General features: G+C 39.7%; 1 protein-coding gene across 1 annotated transcript in view; it reads right to left on the bottom strand.

Moving 5' to 3' along the window:
* Positions 1-17,350, bottom strand: part of LOC126471593 (dual specificity protein phosphatase Mpk3) — a 164,363-nt gene extending 147,013 nt beyond the window's left edge. The window contains exon 1 of the mRNA XM_050099828.1: positions 17,041-17,350. Within this exon, the coding sequence (XP_049955785.1) occupies positions 17,041-17,275 (235 nt within the window). The 5' untranslated portion in view covers positions 17,276-17,350. The remainder of the gene's footprint in view (positions 1-17,040) is intronic.
* Positions 17,351-22,295: the final 4,945 nt, after the last annotated feature.

Genomic DNA, 22,295 nt, shown 5'->3' with positions numbered 1-22,295 from the left:
GTTGCCAATTTTCGTGTTTCGTACGTCTGAATATAATACCGGCATTTCACTTTCTTTGGAATTACGAGGAATGATGTGCCATAGCGGGCCGGAAATCAGTAGCCACACGCAAATACCGAAAATTTCACAAACTACTCTATCTATAACTGAAGCTGAAGGACTGATACTTTAGTCTGAGTCAGAGCCTGCAGGTAGTGGCATTCCTTCCGCCTGACTACACATATTGACTATAGCCGATGTCAAAATAATATACGCGTAACGGTTAATGTGGTACCAGCGAGAAGTATCTTTGTATTTTACTTGGAGAATGTATAATATACAATTCTTTACGTTTGATAACCCGGCAACACACTTAGGAATGGCGAGGCAGCGGAAGAATGAACAGTTAATACGAAACACACTTAAGAACACACGTTTTACTTTTATTACAAATTGTGCTTTTGGCAGCAACCACACAGTCTCTTCAAGTATGCGACTTTAAAGAAACTGGAGATCTCCAAGACAGTCAGTTCGAAGACGATAGAGAAGTGAACAACAAAGCTATTTGTAGTAGTTCTCACTCTGAGATTGCGCTATATCATAAAAAAAGTTAATTTTGGATCATTGTCTAGTTATATCACTCGCATGTATGATACGTTCAGTTTTGCACATAGATTACAGTAATATGAATGCTCGGTAGCATACAGCTTTCACATGTAAGGAAATTTCGTTTGAGATCAGTCCTGTGTACTGAAAGCTCCTTTCTGATAACGCGTTCCTGCTGATAACGAGAACGTAGGTCTGAAATTTACATGCTGTACTTTATCTGTATCTCAGCAACTGAAGTAATGCTTATTACCAAGGGCATCTTATTCCATCCATCGATAATTGTGAAAGTGGAGTTTCCATGGAAGGGGTCTGCTTTCCCTGAGTTGTGTCACTCAGGCATCTCGCTAGAGCAACAGCCTTCTAAATATCTCTGTTTCCACTTGCAAACAGTAATTTTCGGATTACAGTAATGATGTTCAGAGTTCAGACTAGATTACGTTTAAAGAAAGCGATATCTCAGTTGAACAATAATACATGACAATGGGCAAATAAAGAAAAAAAAACACCTGAGTCAACAAGGACAGAAGAAAGATACTATTCCTGGCGGCTTGCTATCGAGCGTGAAAAAACGCGGGAGCGAGAACTCTACGTGACGATTTTATTGGTGACGCCATTCTCATTTCTGAAGAGATTCTCTTGGGAATATTCAGCACGATAACTATTATCTGAAGTGACATATCGTTATGTACGGGTGCTTTTGTATTTAACATCCCCCGGAAATGAAATGTTTGGAACATTCACAAATTCCATTACCCAAAAACTTACGAATAATTTTGCTGTGCCCACACGTCATGTAATAAAACTTTCATAAATATACTGTAGTGGGAATTACTTTCAAGGTGTTACTGATCTTTATGATGATTTTTTGCTTAGTACGTTTTCATAATTAGTAATCATGTACCTGAGTATGAAACGAGACATTATCTTGCACATTTAGATGACGGATATTCAGTAAACCTCCGACAACTCTGTTCTCGTACATCACCAACACTACGAACATTTTTAGCAGGCAACTGATGAAAGACCGTCAGTAATTATCGACTATTACAAATAGACTTCAATTTGTTATTTTGACTCAAATTTTCTTTTAAAACTGCGAATGTCCACCGCTTCACGGGAGTTCTTTCTTCACGTAAAACTAGCTAGTCTATAATTGACACACTGCATTTAATTCTTCAAGCAGTAGTCTTTGCAAAAAGAGTTAGCACCAGAAATTAGCTGGCCGGTGTGGCCGAGCGGTTCTAGGCGCCACAGTCTGGAACCGCGCGACCGCTACGGTCGCAGGTTCGAATCCTGCCTCGGGCATGGATGTGTGTGATGTCCTTAGGTTAGTTAGGTTTAAGTAGTTCTAAGTCTAGGGGACTGGTGACCTCATATGTTAAGTCCCATAGTGCTTAGAGCCATTTGAACCAGAAATTAATTGGTCATGTTTAATTACTCAGTCCTACGTGCTGCACCAGTATTCAAATCCTGTAATAGGCTCACAGTGCTTGTAGTTCCACCTGTAAATTCACTACACTGGAATGCAAAGCACCGCTATGTTCCCTCTCCTTTTTTCACAACACCATTGCAAAGGTAAATAGCTTTATTTTCCGCCTTTGTCGACTACCTAATTGGCCATGTCTAGCGCAAAAACCAAATACTGAATGATTCGAAAACAATTTCGCGGCAAAAAAATGTTCGTGTATCAGCTTTGTCTCCCTAAAATCCTGTCAGACAATTCTTTGTAAATAAAAACTGAACGGTGTTGTTCATAGTTTCGAATAAGAGAATTTACTTTACTTCATCCTGAAATCATGTGACAGTAAAATTCTTTTCCAAAAGAAAATCTGTGTGGAAGTGTTCTCTGAGCCCTTCTCTGTGGAAAACCACGTCACTTGGTAGTATAAAACTTACGCTCCGCCCTCCAATCGCTATTACATTTAATTTCAACGGCAGTCATTGCTCCACAAAATTGCTTTTAAAATCGTTCCTAGCTACGCAGGCAAGAATATCGATACACGTTGATGTCTGGGATATTGACAAAATAATAACTGACATATGTTCGGAACGTATTGACTATGCGTACATTGATCACAGGTGTAGCCCTATTTATCGGTCCCCATATCGCAGCACAAAAAGGTGTAGAAGGAAGCGGAAGAGCTAATTATTTGAACAACATTCGACAAGAAAAGACCTGCCCAGTACAAATGAATGGCTCGTTATATTTGTTTATACTTACGCAAGATTTAGTGGCACGATACAGAAACGTAACTACTTGGTTTCTTTGACAATTTCCACTTAAATGCATGAGTAATCAACTGTATAGAAACTACGTAACCGATCCAAAAGTGTGAAATGTAAGTCTGCATTTCTCACGATAATTAGTGGATCTACAATATTACGTCTAGTTGCGAACATTACTCAGCTTAGCTCTTTAAAATCCGTATTGAAGCACAATATTTGTCTTCATCTAAAACTAGTGAATTTGATGTTCGTTCTCCTGGCATTTAAATCAGTGAACCCAGAGAATGAAAAAGCTTACAAATGCCAGCATAGGCTCCATGGTACTTGGTCATAACCGGTTGAAAATTACGACGACTTGAGTCCGATGATGACTTTGTGGGAAGCTCAACATCGTGGTCATCAACGTGCGCACAAGTTCCAATCTTTGCATTTCCAGTCTCGCCACTACCCGAATGATGATGAGGACACCACGAACACCCATTCCCAGGGCGGAGAAAATCTCTGACCCGAACTCAAGTACGTGTAAGCGTGCCCAAACAGATGATTTCGAGGCCGCCGTCTTTCAACTAGTACCAAGAAATTTTCTCAGATTTATTAAGATCAAATCCAGCCACTTCAGAGACAGCCTTCTATTTTTCTTCCCCTTCATATCTCTGAATTCAGAATGTATAAACAGAAAATGCAGTACTGAGAGAAACACACGATCGTCATTTGTAACAACTAAGTTTCCTTCTGTGCACCAATTTACCATCCGCTACAACTTAGTAATGCAAATTCCTCACAGCCTTTCCCGTGACAAAAATCTTTCTCCAACGAATTTGGTAACGATATTTCAAAAATAAACTACGAATAGAGAGGTGGGGGTATGGATTTTAGAATTTTTCTTCATCCCCAATAAGATTTACTTATGAGTATTATGGGCACACAATCTATAGAAAACAGTTTGCTTCTACTGAACTATGTAACATTCAGGGCTGTATCTTTCTTAAAATCATAAGCGGTCAATTTAATGACCATGAAACACACATCGCGTTCGTCGTAGGATCACAACCGTGTGTAACACTGGAAGCTTTCCCGAAACAGATGCATTACAAACATCAATCAATCCCATGGTCAGCTCGTAGCGAGTTTCTGTTCTCTCGAAGTACATTATCCGAAGGATTCCTCTGAACTACTCTAACCGTTTTGCACAAGTAATTCTTGTGAGGGGTGCCAAAATTAAGAGTCAAACTCGAATATTTCGAAAACTAAGATCGACAGATGAGTGCAACAAACGGTATACTTACTGTGAAAGCGGTAAGAATTTTACACAGAAGTTATGGGAAAGTTTCGAAATAGTTCAGAAAGCTGCTAACACATGGAGCTGTAATCACTATATGTAGTGCCTTTAAATACTGCGCCGCGGTTCACAGCCATTAGCTCCACCATTAAAACGGAGGAGGAGATTAGCGAACCAAAGGAAGAGGTTGAAATCATGTATCCCACTGGCACAATGTGTTTTTCTGTTACTGGAATATCACTGGTTAGAACACAGTTTTACGACAAGGCACAGTTTTCAAACACGATTTAACGTTAAAAAAAGGGGGAAAAAAGACCGGAAATGAAAACTATCCGCATGCTATTCCCCGAATTCCAAAGGCAGGCGGCATGGCTGATGATCTAGCAGGGAATGTTGGTCCCAGGCAAAATGCTATTACTCCTGAGAATCTCGCTACGGTTTCTGCCACTGTTCCGCAAAATTTAAGAAAATCCATAAGAAGAATTGCAGCAGAGACTGGTTTGAAGCGTTTCAGCTAGAACAAGATACTGAGAGCGCCTCCACATGTTACCACTCAAAATCCAATGCCACCAGGCTATACCCGTACGGAAAGATTTAAGTGTTCGTTTTTACTGTGCGTTGTTCGAGAGTGGAACGGTTGAGAAGTAGCCCCTGGCTCAAAGGTGATTAAATGAACCCTCTGCCACACACTTAACTGTGGATTGCACAGCAGCCTTGTAGATGCAGAGTTGTGCGATAGAGGGCTGACTTCGCTAACCAGATTCTCACAATGATTGATAATGAAGGATTTGATGTTCGCTGCATCTGGTTCACAGATAATGTACACTCCCACCTGAATGGAGTCTTCCATAAACGAAACTGACAATTATGGATTTCCCTATTTGAGTGGTGCGAAGTCAATATATTCTCCAAAAGTTCCTGTTTGGACAGCGGTATGCAGCAGAGGCACTACTGACCCTTTTTGCACACGAGAAACAATCGCTGGTAAACGTAAGAGCCTCAGTTGCAATTTTGGGACAATTCGTTGCTACAGAACTAGCGCTGGAGTATCGACGAAGTACAGAGTGGTTCGTGTAAAATGAGGCCAGACCACATCGCACCATTTTCTTGATGAATACTTCGGGAATAGAGCAGTTGCGTTGGACTATTGCAAATTTATTGGAGCAGGGATGGATTTCCCTCGACATTCGCCCGATCTCATTCCTTGTGAGTACTTTTTGTTGGGCACATTGAAAGACATGTCTAGCGGAACCATCCCACCACGCTGGACGAGCTTGAATTGGCGATCTCTCTGGTATATGCACCCATTTCCGATGAGACACTACAGGATGTCTTGACAAATTTCATTGTTCGTTTGCGCCACGTCCGTACCGTGAGTGGTCGACATTCCAAAACGATTGGTATGATTGCAAAGACTGCTTGCTGACGACGAGTTTAATTATAAATGCCGATACTGTAAAATTTGCACAACGCTATCTGTTAGGAGCTTTTGGAACTATTTCGAAGCTTCTGCATAACGTATGTATAAAATTCTTGCAACTTTCACAATAAATATACCTTTTGTTGTACCAGTTCAGCAATCTTTCTTTTCGATACACTTAATTATGAGATCAGGGACTCCTTCGCTGGACACCGTGAAATCATACGATTGAGACGGGTTCAAATTCTCGTTTGACCAGCTTGATTTTGGGTTTCAACGGTAAATTTATAGTCGACTGCCAGGTTTATGTCTGCCAAAAACGTCGAAACCCCACGCTCGCCACCGTTCACTTGCCCCAAATTTAAAGAAGTTACCACCAAAATTCACACGTTGTTCCATCTGCGATGATGTTAACACCAATGCGAGGGTCAACAGCTGGAAATATTGAAAATTAAGGATTTACTGGCCTGTCTACAGACTTAAAATTTCTTATGTTGAAGATTTACGAGGAAAATCAGTCATGTCCTGTTCAAAGCAATCAGCCCAGTTTAAAGGGTTATAACGAAAAACTTTAGTTGGGATGACGAACTGGAGAGTAACTCCAAGCCTCCCGAATACGGGCCCGGTGTCGATCACAACTCTACTTGGCTCAGTAACAATGGAAGACACGACCAAGCAGAAAGTTACGCTAATGGACACGGTTGTGATGTACAAAAAGCTTAACTAGGAATTATGATTATGTTACGAATCTATTCCAATCCGAGCAGCTACAGGGTACCAACCACGGACGTTCCCCAGTGCTTTAACCAACAAAGGATCAAGAATCCTGCCAAACGAAGATGACAGCGTTGTACTGCAGTATTGTTTTATGGATGAGGAATAGGTGTTCACATTCCTAAGAACGAAAACGAGAACTATTCTCAATTCAGATGAAGTCTTTGGGCAGACCATATAGGCAGGCGCAAGGCATATTGGATTTATAACGCCAAAGGATACAACCAAGCCTGTGGGTACATAAATCGCGCTTATGTACCGACGTTACGCAGAAATTTGTTGCGTTTGAGATCATTTCTATTTTTTTTTTTTTTTTTGTGTACACAACAGCGCTCAGACTGAGAATACGGATAACTATATGGGTTAATTAACTTCATTTCTCAAAATCACGAGATAGTATGTACATGTCAGAGCACCAAAACGCATTAAGTCTTAATTTTCGCATCCACGATACAACGTCACTTTGTGGTAAACTGAGCACGTTTCAGAATTTAATGCTTCCCGAGAAAAAAATACGGCCTTTCTCCCCACGCTGCAGCCGCTGCTAAGTTTTCTGATTGTGTTTTACGTACTTCTCTACCTGATCTACTTATTTACGTGAAAATATGGTGGACTGAAGATATGTTAGAGACTGAAGTCGAATCACGGTATTACAGCCTGAGCTCTGGTTCAGCTGGGAAAGGATAGAAGAAGACGGGGCAGCGGCCTACCAAAGGCATTTACGAAACTGGAAATCTGAATCACGATGCCTGGACAGCGATTTGAATCAATCATCTCCTGAATTCGAATCTAGTATCTCTGCTATCTTTGAGAGTTTAAATCAAAAGATGAAGAAATTTCTCTGTGGCCAAACTAGCCCAAATATCTCTTCTTCAAACTTGTACTTCCTTATTTTAGTTTACATGCTGTAAATATTTAACCTGTCTAGACTGCTTTGACTCATGAACGTCATCAAAATAGTGGACAAACTACTCGTCGAATCCAATACAGAGTGAAATACACGTCCTAAGGATTATAGTTATTCTCATGGCTTCACATTTGTTGGCTTGACCATCTCAGCTCACAGCCAAACACGTCTTTCAACATATTCTTGGCCTACGCTATACATCAATCTATCACTACATAGTTTCTCTTGTGGGGCAGACAAAACTGTACAAGTCCACTTTGTAAATTAAAGAAAGCGCACAGTAGTTGCCAAATCAGTAGTCTTTTATAGCATACGCTACTGGTTTCGGAAGAGGATAACCTCTGGTGGTTAAGTGATTATACATTTAGACCAGATGATGGAACTGGAATTGCTCCGGAACAGGTGGTATATGCAACAGTAGACTGTTGATTGAGCCACTGTTGTGCCGTTTCCTCATTTTACAAACGAATCTATCACTGCAACCTACATTTAAAATAACAGTACACAAGCAAAATAAATATTGTCAGTTTTCTATCTCTGCTAGCGAACGTATGATGCTACATCGACATTACGTCACATGTCAACACAGACGCCCGGTACCGGTAGACTGAACCCACCCTACTGCTTTGTTGGAGAGCGAGTGCTCATGTCGCCAAGGTAAATTTAATTGGCCGTCGTGTCACGTGATTGAGATGTAGCCAGAATACGAAGTCACCAACTAGCTATGGATTACTGGAGCCATCGGCCCAAACGTACCTCTGCTCGGCTCAGACGTAAAATTCGAATTTAGCACGATACCTCCGACACTGGACATTCGAAACATGAAAAACAAAACAAAAAAAATCGCTTGCACTCTGATGGCAAGGTCAGAGTATGCCGAAAATCGCGTGAGGTGATGCTTCCCACATGCCAACAGGGCATCGTTCAGACCGGTGATGGGTTTCTTGTTCGGGGGCTGTCTCTTACAAGCAAACGACAGAGGAACACTGATTATGTGCAACCGTTTGTATGCCTTCGGCGACCTGCATGTGTTCGACACATTAAACACGCAACGTACCTGAACTCTGCGAGAATGGTTTGAGGAACAAAACTCATAGACGTTTGCGTGGGTCCTTAGTTCACTTGACTTTATTCCTATTCAGCATATCTTAGGCGTCATCGACGGTAATATAATAATCGTGGACGGAGCGCTGCCCGTTGTCCTGAGATGTAAAGCTGCAGTTGACCGCTCATAGTAGACCAGGACAGCCCCGCAACGTTTTCATCTCGTTCACACACTACCACAACACGTTACCATCACTATTAGAACGAAAGTAAGTGTTGAAAGCAGTCAGGTATATATTATTCAGTTTCTAATGCGTCTAATGGTATCGAATCTTCAAGACAAATTAACCGGCAGAGTGTGATTTGAAGAAAGACAGTTCTTGTAGCAAGTTTTTCACTACTAACAAGTGTGTCTGTGTGTGTGTGGGGGGGGGGGGGGGGGGGGGGAGGGGGCAGGGGCGGCGTGGCGGCTCCCACAGGCTTCTGAGATGTCCAAATACACAATGGAACCAGCACCTGTCAAGTGAAATCTCTGTTCTATGGAGACTAGAAGTGCTTACAGAGCGTATTCATGTACTAACTGGGCTAACCGCGTAATTCTTTCTGAAAGGATCACTCCTCACACAGCAGTACTGTCACATCTTCCTCACAGGATGATGATCCTCGAGGGAAAAAAAAAGTACCACTTCTGGCAGTTTCTGATACATTTAAGAGGGGGAAAGGTTCAGTAGAACAAATTGTAAGCACACGACAAGCACAATGTCGCTTTTTTTTCGTAACACCATTTTTAAATACAACGCTTTAAAACATCTCTAAATAAGATGCAACCCTTAAGTTGTCTGCAAAAAGGTGACAAATAAAGGTGGGAGAAACTTTAAATACACCTTCGTAAGGATGAACGTAACCGATCATGGTAGCTGTTAACACCATGCAGCTGCTCGTACGCACAAGGTAACCAACAACTTGGTAGACAGCTTTGCAGGGAACAAATATGAATGGGCTGCTCGCCAAGCCGCACTGCATACAGCATGCTTACTCAATGTTTGCATCCCTTTTGACGGGAAATGCTCTAGGAGTGACAACGACCGGCTAGCAAATGACGGTACTGGCTGAATACTTCAGGGCTCTGCTGCACGTAATTAAGCTTGTGAATTGGTCGTGTTTATCCCCAGATTTGGAACTTCGTAACACGACCATGTGTAACACCCAACTACTTGTGTACTCGCAACTTGCCCACAGAGTTATCAAAGTAAACAATGATACTGACCGTAGAAACCGAGCTGCGACTAGAACTTCTTATTTAGGGAGAATAAACTGGTTACGTGCAACATATGAAGACGGGTTAGTACTGTGCGAAGAGGTATTTAAAAAAAAAACATTAAATGGTATACAGTAGGGTTCGATGAAAAATAAATGAAGACACAAAAGGTTGAGGTCTGTGGTGTAAGTCCACCACCGGACTATCTGCCTGACTGTAGCCGCTCTATCCTCTGCGGCATTGGCGGGGGAGGGGACGGGGAGGGGAGGAGGGGGAGGGGGAGCAGGAGGGGGGGAGGGGGAGCAGGAGGGGGGGTTACGTGCTCCAGCCTCCTCTTACCCCCTAGGTAGATCTAGGTACCCATTTTGACAGCAAGCTGAGTGGACCTGGGGCCGTCCGGAAGAGAGTGAAACGAGGAAAAATCCCGTCCCTACCCGGGATCGACTGCGGGACCTCCAGGACGATGGTTCAAATGGCTCTGAGCACTATGCGACTTAACTTCTGAGGTCATCAGTCGCCTAGAACCTAGAACTAAATAAACCTAACTAACCTAAGAACATGACACACAACCATGCCCGGGGCAGGATTAGAACCTGCTACCGTAGCGGTCGCCCGGTTCCAGACTGTAGCGCTTAGAACCGCACGGCCACTCCGGCCGGCTCCAGGATGATGTCTAGCCTTTACGACGACTAACGGAATTAAAATCTGGATATTGCTTGATTACTGTGGAAGAAAATTAAGTTTAGGTTTTAATATGAAACTTTACTAATATTACTGCAGATTTGAAGGAACCTCAGAACATCAAAACCTCAAAATAAACAAAATCTGTTTGCAAGTCTAATAAAGTCTCTGCAAATCTAAGAATTTTTCGCATATTGCAGCCCCATCAGCAACTGTGATAGACTAATATACTGAAAAATCCGCCTCAGTTGCGAAACTGAGGCGGATTTTTCAATATATTATTTCTCTGCAAATCCATGCTCACATTAAGGTGAGGAGCTAAAATACCTTTAATACAAGAAGCTGATAATTACGACATATTCCACAAGATCGCAACTGGAGATTCCAGTTGGAAGTAGGATATAAAATGCTGAATTAAACAAAACTATCCAGAACCGCCTTTGATAGGATGTCAGAAGATATGACGAAACCAAAACTTGCATTGGGTAGACACCACATTTCCATCAGTTAAGACACTAGAAGTCATAGAAAAATTTAAAGAAAAGTACTTGCGTAATTCTTTGAACGCTTGTACACTTACAGTTCAAGACAGAAAACAGAAACACAGATAGTTATTAATAACAATAAAGCATGAGGTGTATAAAGGCATTTGAGGTATCCAGAAAGGACAGATGATATTGTTTGGAAAAAAAAGGGTTTAATGCTGCAATTGTTTTACTTTGCATGAAACAAGGCAAACAAGATGTTAAATAGTATAGGCTTCTCAAGCTGCTCCTCATAAGGTAAAAGACATTCTCTGAAAGTATCAACATTGTTTTTAAATCATGCGAAGTAAAAATGCTTTACAAGTGATTATAGCACAAAGCACCGATTGTAAGTCATGGAAGATATTTCAGAATGGATTAATGAATATGAATCATTACTTTGCCTGTGATTCATGGATTTTAACAAAGCTTTTGACTCATTTTCAACGCATTCTGTACCAACAGTTCTTGGAAAAACAAGAAATGATGCAAAATATGTAGGTATACTGTAAACTATCAATGTCACTGCTTCTATTAGACAATGAGACTAGTGGGAGAGCTAAAAGAGATGTCAACAACAAATGGAAGAGCTTGTGGGAGAAAGTCTGAAACAGACCGGAGAAACAATAATAATGAAACAAAAGTAACACACAATCAACACCCTGCAAATAAAACTCCACAAATTCATGACAAAATCATAGAACCAGTTGAAGAGCTTTTGAAGAAATTCATACCACCATGAGCTCCTATTAGTGAATCATGCAGTATTGATAAATAATTTCAGAAAGAAGTACCATTTGCAAGTCAACGTAAAAAAAATCCATTATAATAACAGCTCCTTGGTAGTACAGGTTAACACACACATCGTCATATCCAAGTTAGCAATTATCTTGGTCTATAAACATTACACCAAAATCTGTACTGCGATTGTATGTTCTTCACATCACATAAAAACACAAGCCTGTCATAGTCTTAAGGCACACATCAATACCTTACAATTGTAACAGACCTATATTGCTATGTGATGTGGAGGACAAGTGACAGCAGTACAGGTTTCGATGTAAATTTTCTTGACCAAGATAGCTGCTAACTTGGATATGACCTTTTGTGTGTTAACCTATTCTACGAAGAGGTTTTGGTTATAATGTATTTTTACACCAACTTTAATATGGTACTTTCTACCAAAACCATTTGCCAATTAATTATTCACTAAAAGTAGCTTATGGTATTAATACGAATTTCTTCAAATGTATTAGAGTTGTGGAGCAAACTATACAAAAAATGTTTTCAGCAGCTTTTGTAATTACAGCAATTTTAAACAAATACACAGCCAAAAAAAGAAATAAAGGAAAGAGTAAAGTGTGTGTCAGCACATTGTGTAAACCAAACAAAGCTTTCAAAGCTAAGCTTCCGAAATGTCTGAAAATCAAAGTTCGCAATCAGTTTGTATTACTAATTTTGATTTATGGCGGAAACTATTCAAAACAGAGTGGTCAGTGAGAAAGGGAGAGATGGCTGGTTGGTTGGTTCATTTGGAGAGAAGGGACCAAACAGTAAGGTCATTTGTCCCATTGGATTATGGAAGGGTGGGGAAGGAAGTCAGCCGTGCCCTTTCAAAGGGACCATCCCGGCATTTGCCTGAAGTGATTTAGGAAAATCATGGGAAACCTAAATCAGGATGATCGGATGCTGGTTTGAACCATCATCCTCCTGAATGCGAGTCCAGCATGCTAACCACTGTGCCGTCTAGCATGGTGAAAGGGAGAGATGTATTTCCATAATTAGCAAAAAAAAGGAAAATAAGCAAGGGTGTCTTGGAACAGGATGAAGTGGAAGACATAATAATTGCTGTAAAGAAGATTAAATAGAGGTGAGTAGGCTATATAGCTAGGGAAACGGATGGTAGTGGATCCAAGGAAGTATCTCGTTGAAAGTCTGGAGGTGGCATATTATCCAGAAGCACTTGTTGAACAGCTGCCTATGGTAACTGGAAAATAATTTTCTATGAACATGGTCCACAGTAGCCAATTTCTCATAGTAGTCCACACCACCTGTGACTGTTGTACAAAAATAAACTGAAAATCAACAGTTACAAACAGCATGGAGTCATTTAAGGATATAAATGGAAAACATTATATACTTTCAACACAGAATAAGTGACGGACTATGATATTCATATACTACATGTATGAGTGGTATCTGTTCTGTCTGACGAGGTATAAGGTTGACTGCTATGGTATAATCAGTGTGCATACAGGGTCCGAAACTCTTGCAGGAATACAGAAAATGCTGTGGGCAAATGAGGTAAAGGGACAGGGATGCTACTTAGTAATGTGCAACAAATTGAGAATTTGTGTTGGACAGAAAGCGTGCGCTGATAGCCAAAGCAGTTAAGGCAACTGCTCAGGTAAAGTGGGAAATCCGGGTTCGAGTCCCGGTCCGACACAAATTTTTAAAGTTTCGCTATTGAATTATTTCAATCATTAATTGTGGCCGATGCCAGTATCTCCCTCGAAATATCATACATTGACAACACAACAGAAAGCTTAGACCACTGCTTACATCATGTGCACTTACACATGCTGATGGTGATCACTGGCTGGTTGAAACTGGTACCCGCATTTGGAAATGTTATTGTTAAGACAGGAAAATAAAAAGATTTTGATGATAACTGGCCTTACATTAGTAAGTGCTGTGCCAATTATCAGCTAGCAGCTTTAGTGAAGTCTCTAAATGCTTCAATTGATTTGATGTATTTTTACAGTAACCCACTTCCCGCACCTTGCTTTCTCTATTACACATCTTTTGAAACACCAGCAGCTTTCTTTCTACCAATCCATCTATGGGGAGACCGTACAGAATCCATATATACGTCGACACCACCCAAATTAATCTACTAACGCTTGCCACAGTTATTTATGTAATGAAGATGAATATTGTTTAACAGGGTAAGGGAACAAGTAATGTTGCATCACAAAGTAGAAATTAAAAAAGTAAATGCTCCCTGAAGTGACTCAAAATTGCCATTTCAGACAGATGCCATAACTGATGCAATGTTCAATAATAATTTTTTATTAATCATACAAAATGGAGATCTGACAGCAGTGACATTCAGTTATAAGAATGAAGGAAGCACAGTGTCACGAAGAGAGAGTTGCATTGGCAAGATAGGTGACAAATATAGAACATACTGACTGACATCGAAATGAAACATACATGAAGTCTATTCTCACCACTTACATCATACATTGACATTTCAGCTACAGCATAATAAGAAGTAGGCAAGAAGTTGGTTGATTGGTGTTTAGGGAGCTTAACTGAAAGGATATTAGCCCCATACAAATGTCTTATACGCACAGAAGTATGAAACCAGGCAACATGGATGTATGATGGAGAGTACGAGATGGAAATATGAAGACCTCAACGTCAGTGCATTTTGTGAGCAGTAATCAACTTGTTACTCTCTCTCAGCTGATCAGACTGGGTTAAGTGTGGTGCAGAGGGGGCAGGTGAGGACAAGGTAGACAAATGTACTTCTTCTTAATGACAAACATGGAGTTAATAAACAGTCTGTAAAAAAACCAACTTCAAGTACAAAAACATGGAATGAACACGATTTTATTAACCCTCATGTTGCGTGTGAAGCCACTTGTGTAAATATGACATAAAGACCAATAATGGTATATATTCACGAAGATATACAGACTCAATCACTCGTACAAAACAGTTTCAACATTGAGTGTGATTACTCGTCAGGTAAATCCAACAAGCCAAATTGTATGAAGTATCACAGGTTCAGTGTGAAACAAAAGACCATAGCACATATTTACATTCATCAAAGTGCATCACATGGAATGTGCTTAATGGCCAAAAGCCAATCATCTAAAATTCAGGCATATTACAAATGTAATATGGTGATTAAGAATAAATAGAACATCACAACTCATCAGCCTAATCCAGTAGACCATGGAAAACATAATAAACCTCCCAGAGATCTCAGGGAAATGAAACTGTAGTTGTTCTTCGTCCAGAATCACTACATCTGTTGTTCATAGTAGTTAGGTGTTTAGTTCAAGCCACATTATGTTGTGCCAAACAGTTTCTGCCCTGTATTAACACTGACTGTTGCTGGGATTCTTGTGTTCGAGAGTCAGTTCATCAGCTGTCAATGTTACCAGCTATCACAATTCAACTATCACCAAGATATATGACAGACTGAACTACACTGGCCTCTCGTTGTTTTACAAAGAAACATTAGTTTTCAAAAAGTAAACTGACAAACATGACTAACATTGCTCAGAAATAGTTTTCAAAGAGATGCCCATAGAAAACTTATAATGCTAAGGACACAAAACAGCAGCATTTTGTACAATGTTATTAATATTATGAAGATGTGGCAATGGAGTTGATAACAAAATCTTGTAAGAGCACAACAGAACAGTTGCTGCTTACAACAAAATCTTAACAAAACAGGATTGTTTTAACACAAACAAAACAGTATATTCCAATACTTATAATTTCATGAAGGGAGGGGAAAGTCACACATTACAAGTTTCAGCAAAGCATAATGAAAGTGCAATCAGTTGTATTTGATTACACTTTAATTACTTTTGTTAGATGAATAATAAAATATCAAAATATGAGGTAGAAAAGATAGTTAAGTGTCAAACTGGGGAACAGATCACTTAAAACAATGATTTACATCATGAAGCTCACAGAATCCAGGAAAGTGTGTAGCCTATAACCAAATGACAACACAGTGTGACAACAATGTAAACAAAACCACTATATATAAAAAAAGACCCACAACTCTGCTGGACATCTTATACACTTCCACTACTGGGAAAGCATTCCATTGCTGAATGGCTGCTGAAAGAGTATCTGTAATGAACTCCTGAAAATCTACTTTGTATCTGGATCAATTTTTGCGTAACATGTTGTTTTCTACCCCATCACATAACTTTCAGTGCAGTCACAAACATAAATTTATTTTTGTGTACACAGATGAAATCAAATCACATGATAAATTATGGGGACAATGGAAGTTACTGTGATTTCCATTTGAATTATCTCAGTGGAATAAATAATGTGTAACATCTGAATAGGGCCTACAAATAATTATACTTTTTCCTCATAGAAAACATGCAAGTATAAGATCTTAAAATTATACCAGAAAAATTTCCATCAATATCAAATTTAACTGCATACAATGTCTGTAGCGGATAAAAATACAACATTGAGCTACTTCATTTTGCTGCTTCCATCAATCGAAGGGATATGGCTAGTGAACTTGCAACATACTAAGAGGTACTGATGTAATCACCTTTACAATGAAATAAACATCTGAGTAGTCAGACATAGCTGTGAACAAAAGTACACATCGAAAAACATCAAGATTAGATGAATAACTGAATATAGGAGTCTAGAGTACACAAAGATATAGAAAGAAAGAAAAATCATCTTTGTTTTTCCACACAAGATAAATGAAAAATGAAACCACACTGTAAGTATGTTTACAAAACTTTTTGTTTTGCTTGTTAGTTGCAATACATGATTGGAATATCAAGAGAATAGGGTTCCTGTCCGAAAAGGTTTTATACTTTATTTTTTAAGCTGATCATATAAACATTTTTGTATAAACTAACAACTTTAATTCACCTTCACTCTCTTGGAGGCTGCACATGCATACTGTTTACAACATTTACCTTGTTGATTTCTCTGTATCTAGACTACTCCTCCCCCCCCCCCCCCCCACGCCCACAGAGAGAGAGATTTTTTTGGAGGAAAAAAAAAAAAATGTCCGCAGGTATGCCAAATCGAATGATATTATTGGGCTATTTCACTGTAAACACAAGGCGTGCTGAAGTCCCTAAATAGTGCGTTGCACAGGAAAACAAGTAGTATTGTGAGCAAACATACACAATGTCACGGCTATATTTCTGTCATCGTGTATCAAATACATATGCTACGTTATTTAAATAAGTAAACAGCACACAAATTAAGACTTTTGACACATATCGTTCTTGCAACAGTATTTTGAAAACTTCACAGATCAAATTAGTAATGGCCCTCCGCAGTGAAATGAAACTAAGTTAAACGAGTCCCAAAAACTAGTACAGTACTTCAAAGCTTCATAACACATCGTGTACAAACAAGCGTGCACATTCTTTCCTGTTAAACACTTTGACGGGCAAAGTCTTTAAAACCAGAAACAAAGAACTAACCGTGCCCAGCACAGCCGCCTCCTCCTCCTCCTCCTCCCCCCCACCCTTGATGAATACAAGTGAGGCAGTTATGTGTTAATTGGACAAACAAAGAAACAAATAGTATATTACTCACCTTCCAAGCATACGACTTGGCAGCCATCTTGTGTCAAACGTTTAGCAAGTACATGTAGAGTATCACTTGCTGTAAAAGTGGCTTGTTGGCTTCTCTGCTGCTGTTCTGTGACTACGAAATCGCCATACAAAACAAATAAATTCTCTTTATAGGCGCTAGCAATTTTCGCTTTTAAATCACGGCATTTAATCGTTGATAACAAATCAATTTTACCCGCCGCCAATCTCCTTAACATTATACTAGGAATACTGAAATTTAGAGCATGCCTTATATGAGATTCGCCGTATTCGTTTGAACTGCGGCAATCTAATATTACAAGCCGAGATGGATCTGACCGGAGTTCTTGTAGCAGCCACTCCTTACTAACACACAGCTCCATAACAGTTACACGATCGCTATCTTCCGAAGGCATATCATAAACAAACGCTGCCGTACTGTCACTATACACACAACACGCACCGTACAGCCGCGATCGACGGGCCTCGAATTGCTTGTGCCTTGCCTCTCCGCTCGGAAGCTGTCTCTCAACTGACGCAGCGAACTCTACACGCTCCCTGCCGACATCCTGCACCGCAGCCACATCTCATCTGCGCTCTGTAGCTTCTGTGCTCTCATAATCTTCTCACCTACGCGTTTGGAAGATTCCAATAACTGTTCCCACCTCTACATTCATTTCGTAGCAGCACCCCACCTTTACACCCCCGTTCATATTGCCCTTTATACGCCGGTGGTCTAAGGTCACGTGGATGCAGCGGTTCAGCCAATGAGAGCGTGTTACGTCACTTCATTGACTGAGATCCATAGGATATGATTGTACGCTGCACTTGTGGTGGGGAGGAGGCTGTGGAAGGGATGGAGGGGAAAGAGGGGAACGCAGATGAAACAAGAGCGTGGGAGGCGCGGCGCAACGCGGTGCGGCGCGGGATTAGTGAATGGGAGTTGTTACATAGCAATTCTTTGGCAGTCAAGAAAGTATACTAATAAAAACGTCTTTAAAACAAAAGTCTTTAGTGAAGCAGTAGAATGTTCATATCTTAGGTATAAATAGTAGGCAGCTCTTGTGTTTCAGACCAAGGTGGTGCAGTGGTTAACGCACTGGATTCGCAGTCGGTAGGAGCCGTGTTCGAATCTCGTTCTGCTATATCGATTAAGGTTTTCTTGGTTTCCCTAAATCCTTTCAAAAGGAACTAAGTTAGTACCTTTTCCTAATTTGAGGCTGTGTTCCGTCTTAACGACCTCGTGATGGACAGAACCTTTTCCTTCACTGTTTACCGCAGTTCAACAGAGAAGAAATTTTTTATTTTTCCTTTTTTTTGTGGATTCTGTGTAGGTTTAGACATGAGCTTCGAGTCTTCCTTTGTTCCGGTTTTTATATCTAAAACTGATTTTCAGAACCTGTAATAACCAAACAGAGGCTCTTCGAGAGGGCACGAATGTTGACAAAGTAGATAGATGGTTTTGCTTCAAGCTAACTGTAGCTGTTATGGCCCAGTCCAGTTTTCACTAGGCACATTTTGTAATGTCTTAGCAATATCCAGTGACTTTAATTTAATTCCGAAGATGAAGGAATCATTTTGTGGCATTCGCTTCAGAACTGTTCCAGAGATTCGACAGGCAGTAGACCGCTCCATTCGCACAATCGACAGAACAGGCTCTGCTAACGGTTCCACATCGCTGGCAACGGGTTCTACACAACGCTGGTGACTACTTCGAAGGACAGTAACAGGTGCAAACATGTAACTCTTTTGTATCGGTTGTCAATAAATAGTTGCCACTATTTAAGTTCCAACTCTCGTATGAAGAAATTTTAGATTGCTTCAGATACGTATTTTCCAACGTGCCCGGATCCCCTTACATCCTTGCCACAAGATTTGGAACTCGATGGATTATTTATTCTCACTAAACTATGTCATTATTAGTTACTCTTCGTTTTCCGAATGGTTAAGGTTACAACGTCTCCTTGGCATCTTAGACTGACATAACTTCTTATTCTGCCAAAATGTCGCAATTGTTTCAGTATACATTCTCTATAATACTTCTGCAATCAATAGATTAACACAGTGCCAGAAATTATAGGACTTTGATCTTTAGTGTTTCTCCTAAAGGAAAAGGAGTTTTTGGTGCATGAATGTGTTTTGCACGTAACTTGTACGCGCCACCTCGACTGACATTGTTTCAAACCTACCATTCTATTCACATAAATATATTTTGTGCTGTTCCAAATTAAAGAAAAAAAAACTGAAAGTTATGACTGCGCTAAATACGATGATAGTGAACGTATTATTTTAGTGCGTGTGCAAACACTTTGAGATACTATTCCAGCTGCAATAAATGTTTTTTACACCATGTTGTCAAGGCAGAGAGGTATATACGGTGTACACTTAGAGTATTACCAGAAACGCCCTTTCCTAGTCAGTAGTACTGACATCAATGGGAGATTGTTATTACTAGTTTTTTATTTGAAGGGCAATTTCCATTTGATTTTGCTTTTTGACGACGTATTAGTCGAAGAGAAAAAAGTAGAAACTATGTTTACAGTACAACAAAAAAGGCTTCAACATTCTAGACAAGAAGTGAAATTGAAACGTAGGCTTCGGAATCTATCGAAGAAGAGTACGATCCGCCATCTCGAACTTCCGAGACGTTGCGGTTGCTGTTCAAAACATCCGCTTTTCTTAATACGACGAAACTATGAAAAGTTATCAGTCTGGCTCAAAAATGTCGTTGATATCAATGAAATTATACTTTTGTTGTTGTAATACGTGATGCGCTACACCATAATTCATACACAACTTTTTAATGTGTGCGTTTCGTCCTAGTGGATAACCTGATTTCACACAAGATATTTTGGAAATACTAAATGTTCTCGAACAAGCAGGTTTTGTCTTCCAAGATTTCCGAAGGGCGTTCGACGCTGTACAACACGTCGATTGATAACGAAGACGTAGTACTATTTCAAACAAATAACTGGTTTCAGATATTTTTGAGAAATTTGAACTGGATGACTGTTCAGCAATAGCGAAAGTAATATGGAGTGTCACAATGTTATTAGTAACCACAAACGATGTATCAAGAACGGTCAGCAGCACTCTCATAATGTTTGCTGATGATACCGTTGTTTAAAGGAAAATGTCATTGCTAGACTGATTTATGACTGAATGATTGCTGGTCTGAAATGTGGATTAATGCAAGATAATGCTCTTAAAAAAGAAAAGACTTGATGTGAAATTACAGCGTTACTTGTAAGCTTGTGGAACTTGTTTGAATATCTAAGGGTAACAATGCGAAGCTATATAAGATAAAATGTCACGTGAAATCAGCAGAAGAGTGGGCAAATAGAAGAATTAGATTCGTTGGAATGATTTTTGAAAATTGCGGAAAGTATATTAAGAAAGCTTCCCGCCTCGAAGAAAACGATTTATTCACAAACAGCCACCACGGATTCAGAAAATATCGTTCTTGTGAAACACAAATAGCTCTTTATTCTCACAAAGTAATGAGTGCTATCGACAGGAGCTGTCAAACTGATTGCATATCTTTAGATTTCCAGAAGGTTTTCGATACTGTTCCCCGCAAGAGATTTCCAATCAAATTGCTTCCCTATGAACCATCGCCTCAGTTGTGCGACTCGATTCGTGATTTTCTATCAAAAAGGTCACAGTTCATAACAACTGATTGAAATTCATCGAGTAAAACAGAAGGAATATCTGGCGTTCCCCAAGGAAGCGTTGTAGGCCCTCTGTTGTTCCTGCTCTACATAAACGATTTAGGTAACAATCTGAGCAGCCTTCTTAGATTATTTGCAGATAATGACGTCATTTACCGTCTTGTAAAGCCATCAGATGATCAAAACTAATTGCAAAATGGTTTAGACAAGATATCCGTATGGTGCAAAAAGTGGCAGCTGACTTTAAATAATGAGGAGTGTGAAGTTATTCACATGAGTACTAAAGGAAATCCGCTAAATTTCGGTTACACGATAAATCACAAAATTCAACTAAATACCTAGGGCTCACAATTGCGAATAACTTAAATTTGGACGCTCATGTAGATAATGTAGGGAAAACAAAGCAAAGACTAATTTTTTGGCATCACACTGAGAAAATGTTGATGGGATTGCTTACACTACGTTTGTCCTCCCTATTCTGGAGTATTGCTGTGCAGTGTGGAATCCACGTTAGATGGGATTGACGGAAAACGTCAAAAAGTTCAAAGATGGGCCTCATGTTTTTTTATTATTGTGAAACCCAACTTTCTCCCCAGAGTTTGAAAATATTTTGTTGGAGCTCACCTACTAGAGAGAAATAATCATCGTAATAAAATAAGATAAATCAGACCTCGAACGGAATGATTTAACACTTTCAGACCCTCTGACTACACCTGTGTACATTAACTCTTACTGTGTCATAGCCAAAATAGAAGCATTTTTTCCCAATGGAAACCTGAGGTTCACATTTGTGAATGTTCAACATTTTTATAATGTGAGAGAGCTGCCAGCAGTTGGCCTTCACTATGAAAATATCAGCAAGTCAATGTAGTAGTGCGCAGCAGCTCGTGACCACCAAAATACACGGTTGGGGTTGGTTCGCTATATTTCGCTGTATAATTGAATATTGTTATTGTTATTTTTCATGGGAATTATTGAATAATCATTTTATTTAATACAATAGAGAATATTTCATAATTTGTTATTTTGTTCCATAAAATGACACCAAGTGAACAAAGAATATTTTGAGATCAGGTACATACTTTTGTATAAATCTTGCATCTAAAATCATTAAAAAATCAAATACGAGTATTACAGAAAATAAGAGCATGTAAATTATGTTATTACTTGTTTGATGCATCCCGCAACGATGTCCTCTCCTATTTCGATCTCTTCACCTTAGTGTAGCATTTACACCCAGCATCATCAATTATTTGTTGGTGAATCCAGATCTCCGCCTACCTTTAAAATTTTTACCGTCAATAGCACCCTCTAGTACCACGGAAGCTAATCCTTGATGTCTTAACATGTCTCCTATCGTCTTTTCCTTTCTTATATTTAGCGTTTTCAACAATTTATTTCACTGACGAGACTGCAAAAAAACGCATCATTTCTTATCTTATTTGTTTGTTTGATTTACAGCGCCCTTCTGTAAGACCACATATTAAACACTTCGATTCTCTTCTTATTCGGTTTTCCCACAGTTGAAGATTCACTTCCGTACAATGTCGTGTTGCAGACGTACGTTCTCAGAAATGTCTTCCTCAAA

The sequence above is a fragment of the Schistocerca serialis genome, chromosome 3, assembly GCF_023864345.2.
Source record: "Schistocerca serialis cubense isolate TAMUIC-IGC-003099 chromosome 3, iqSchSeri2.2, whole genome shotgun sequence".
NCBI lineage: Eukaryota > Metazoa > Arthropoda > Insecta > Orthoptera > Acrididae > Schistocerca > Schistocerca serialis.
Note: the sequence above shows the minus strand (reverse complement) of the source record. Positions and strands in the feature narration are given on the sequence as shown.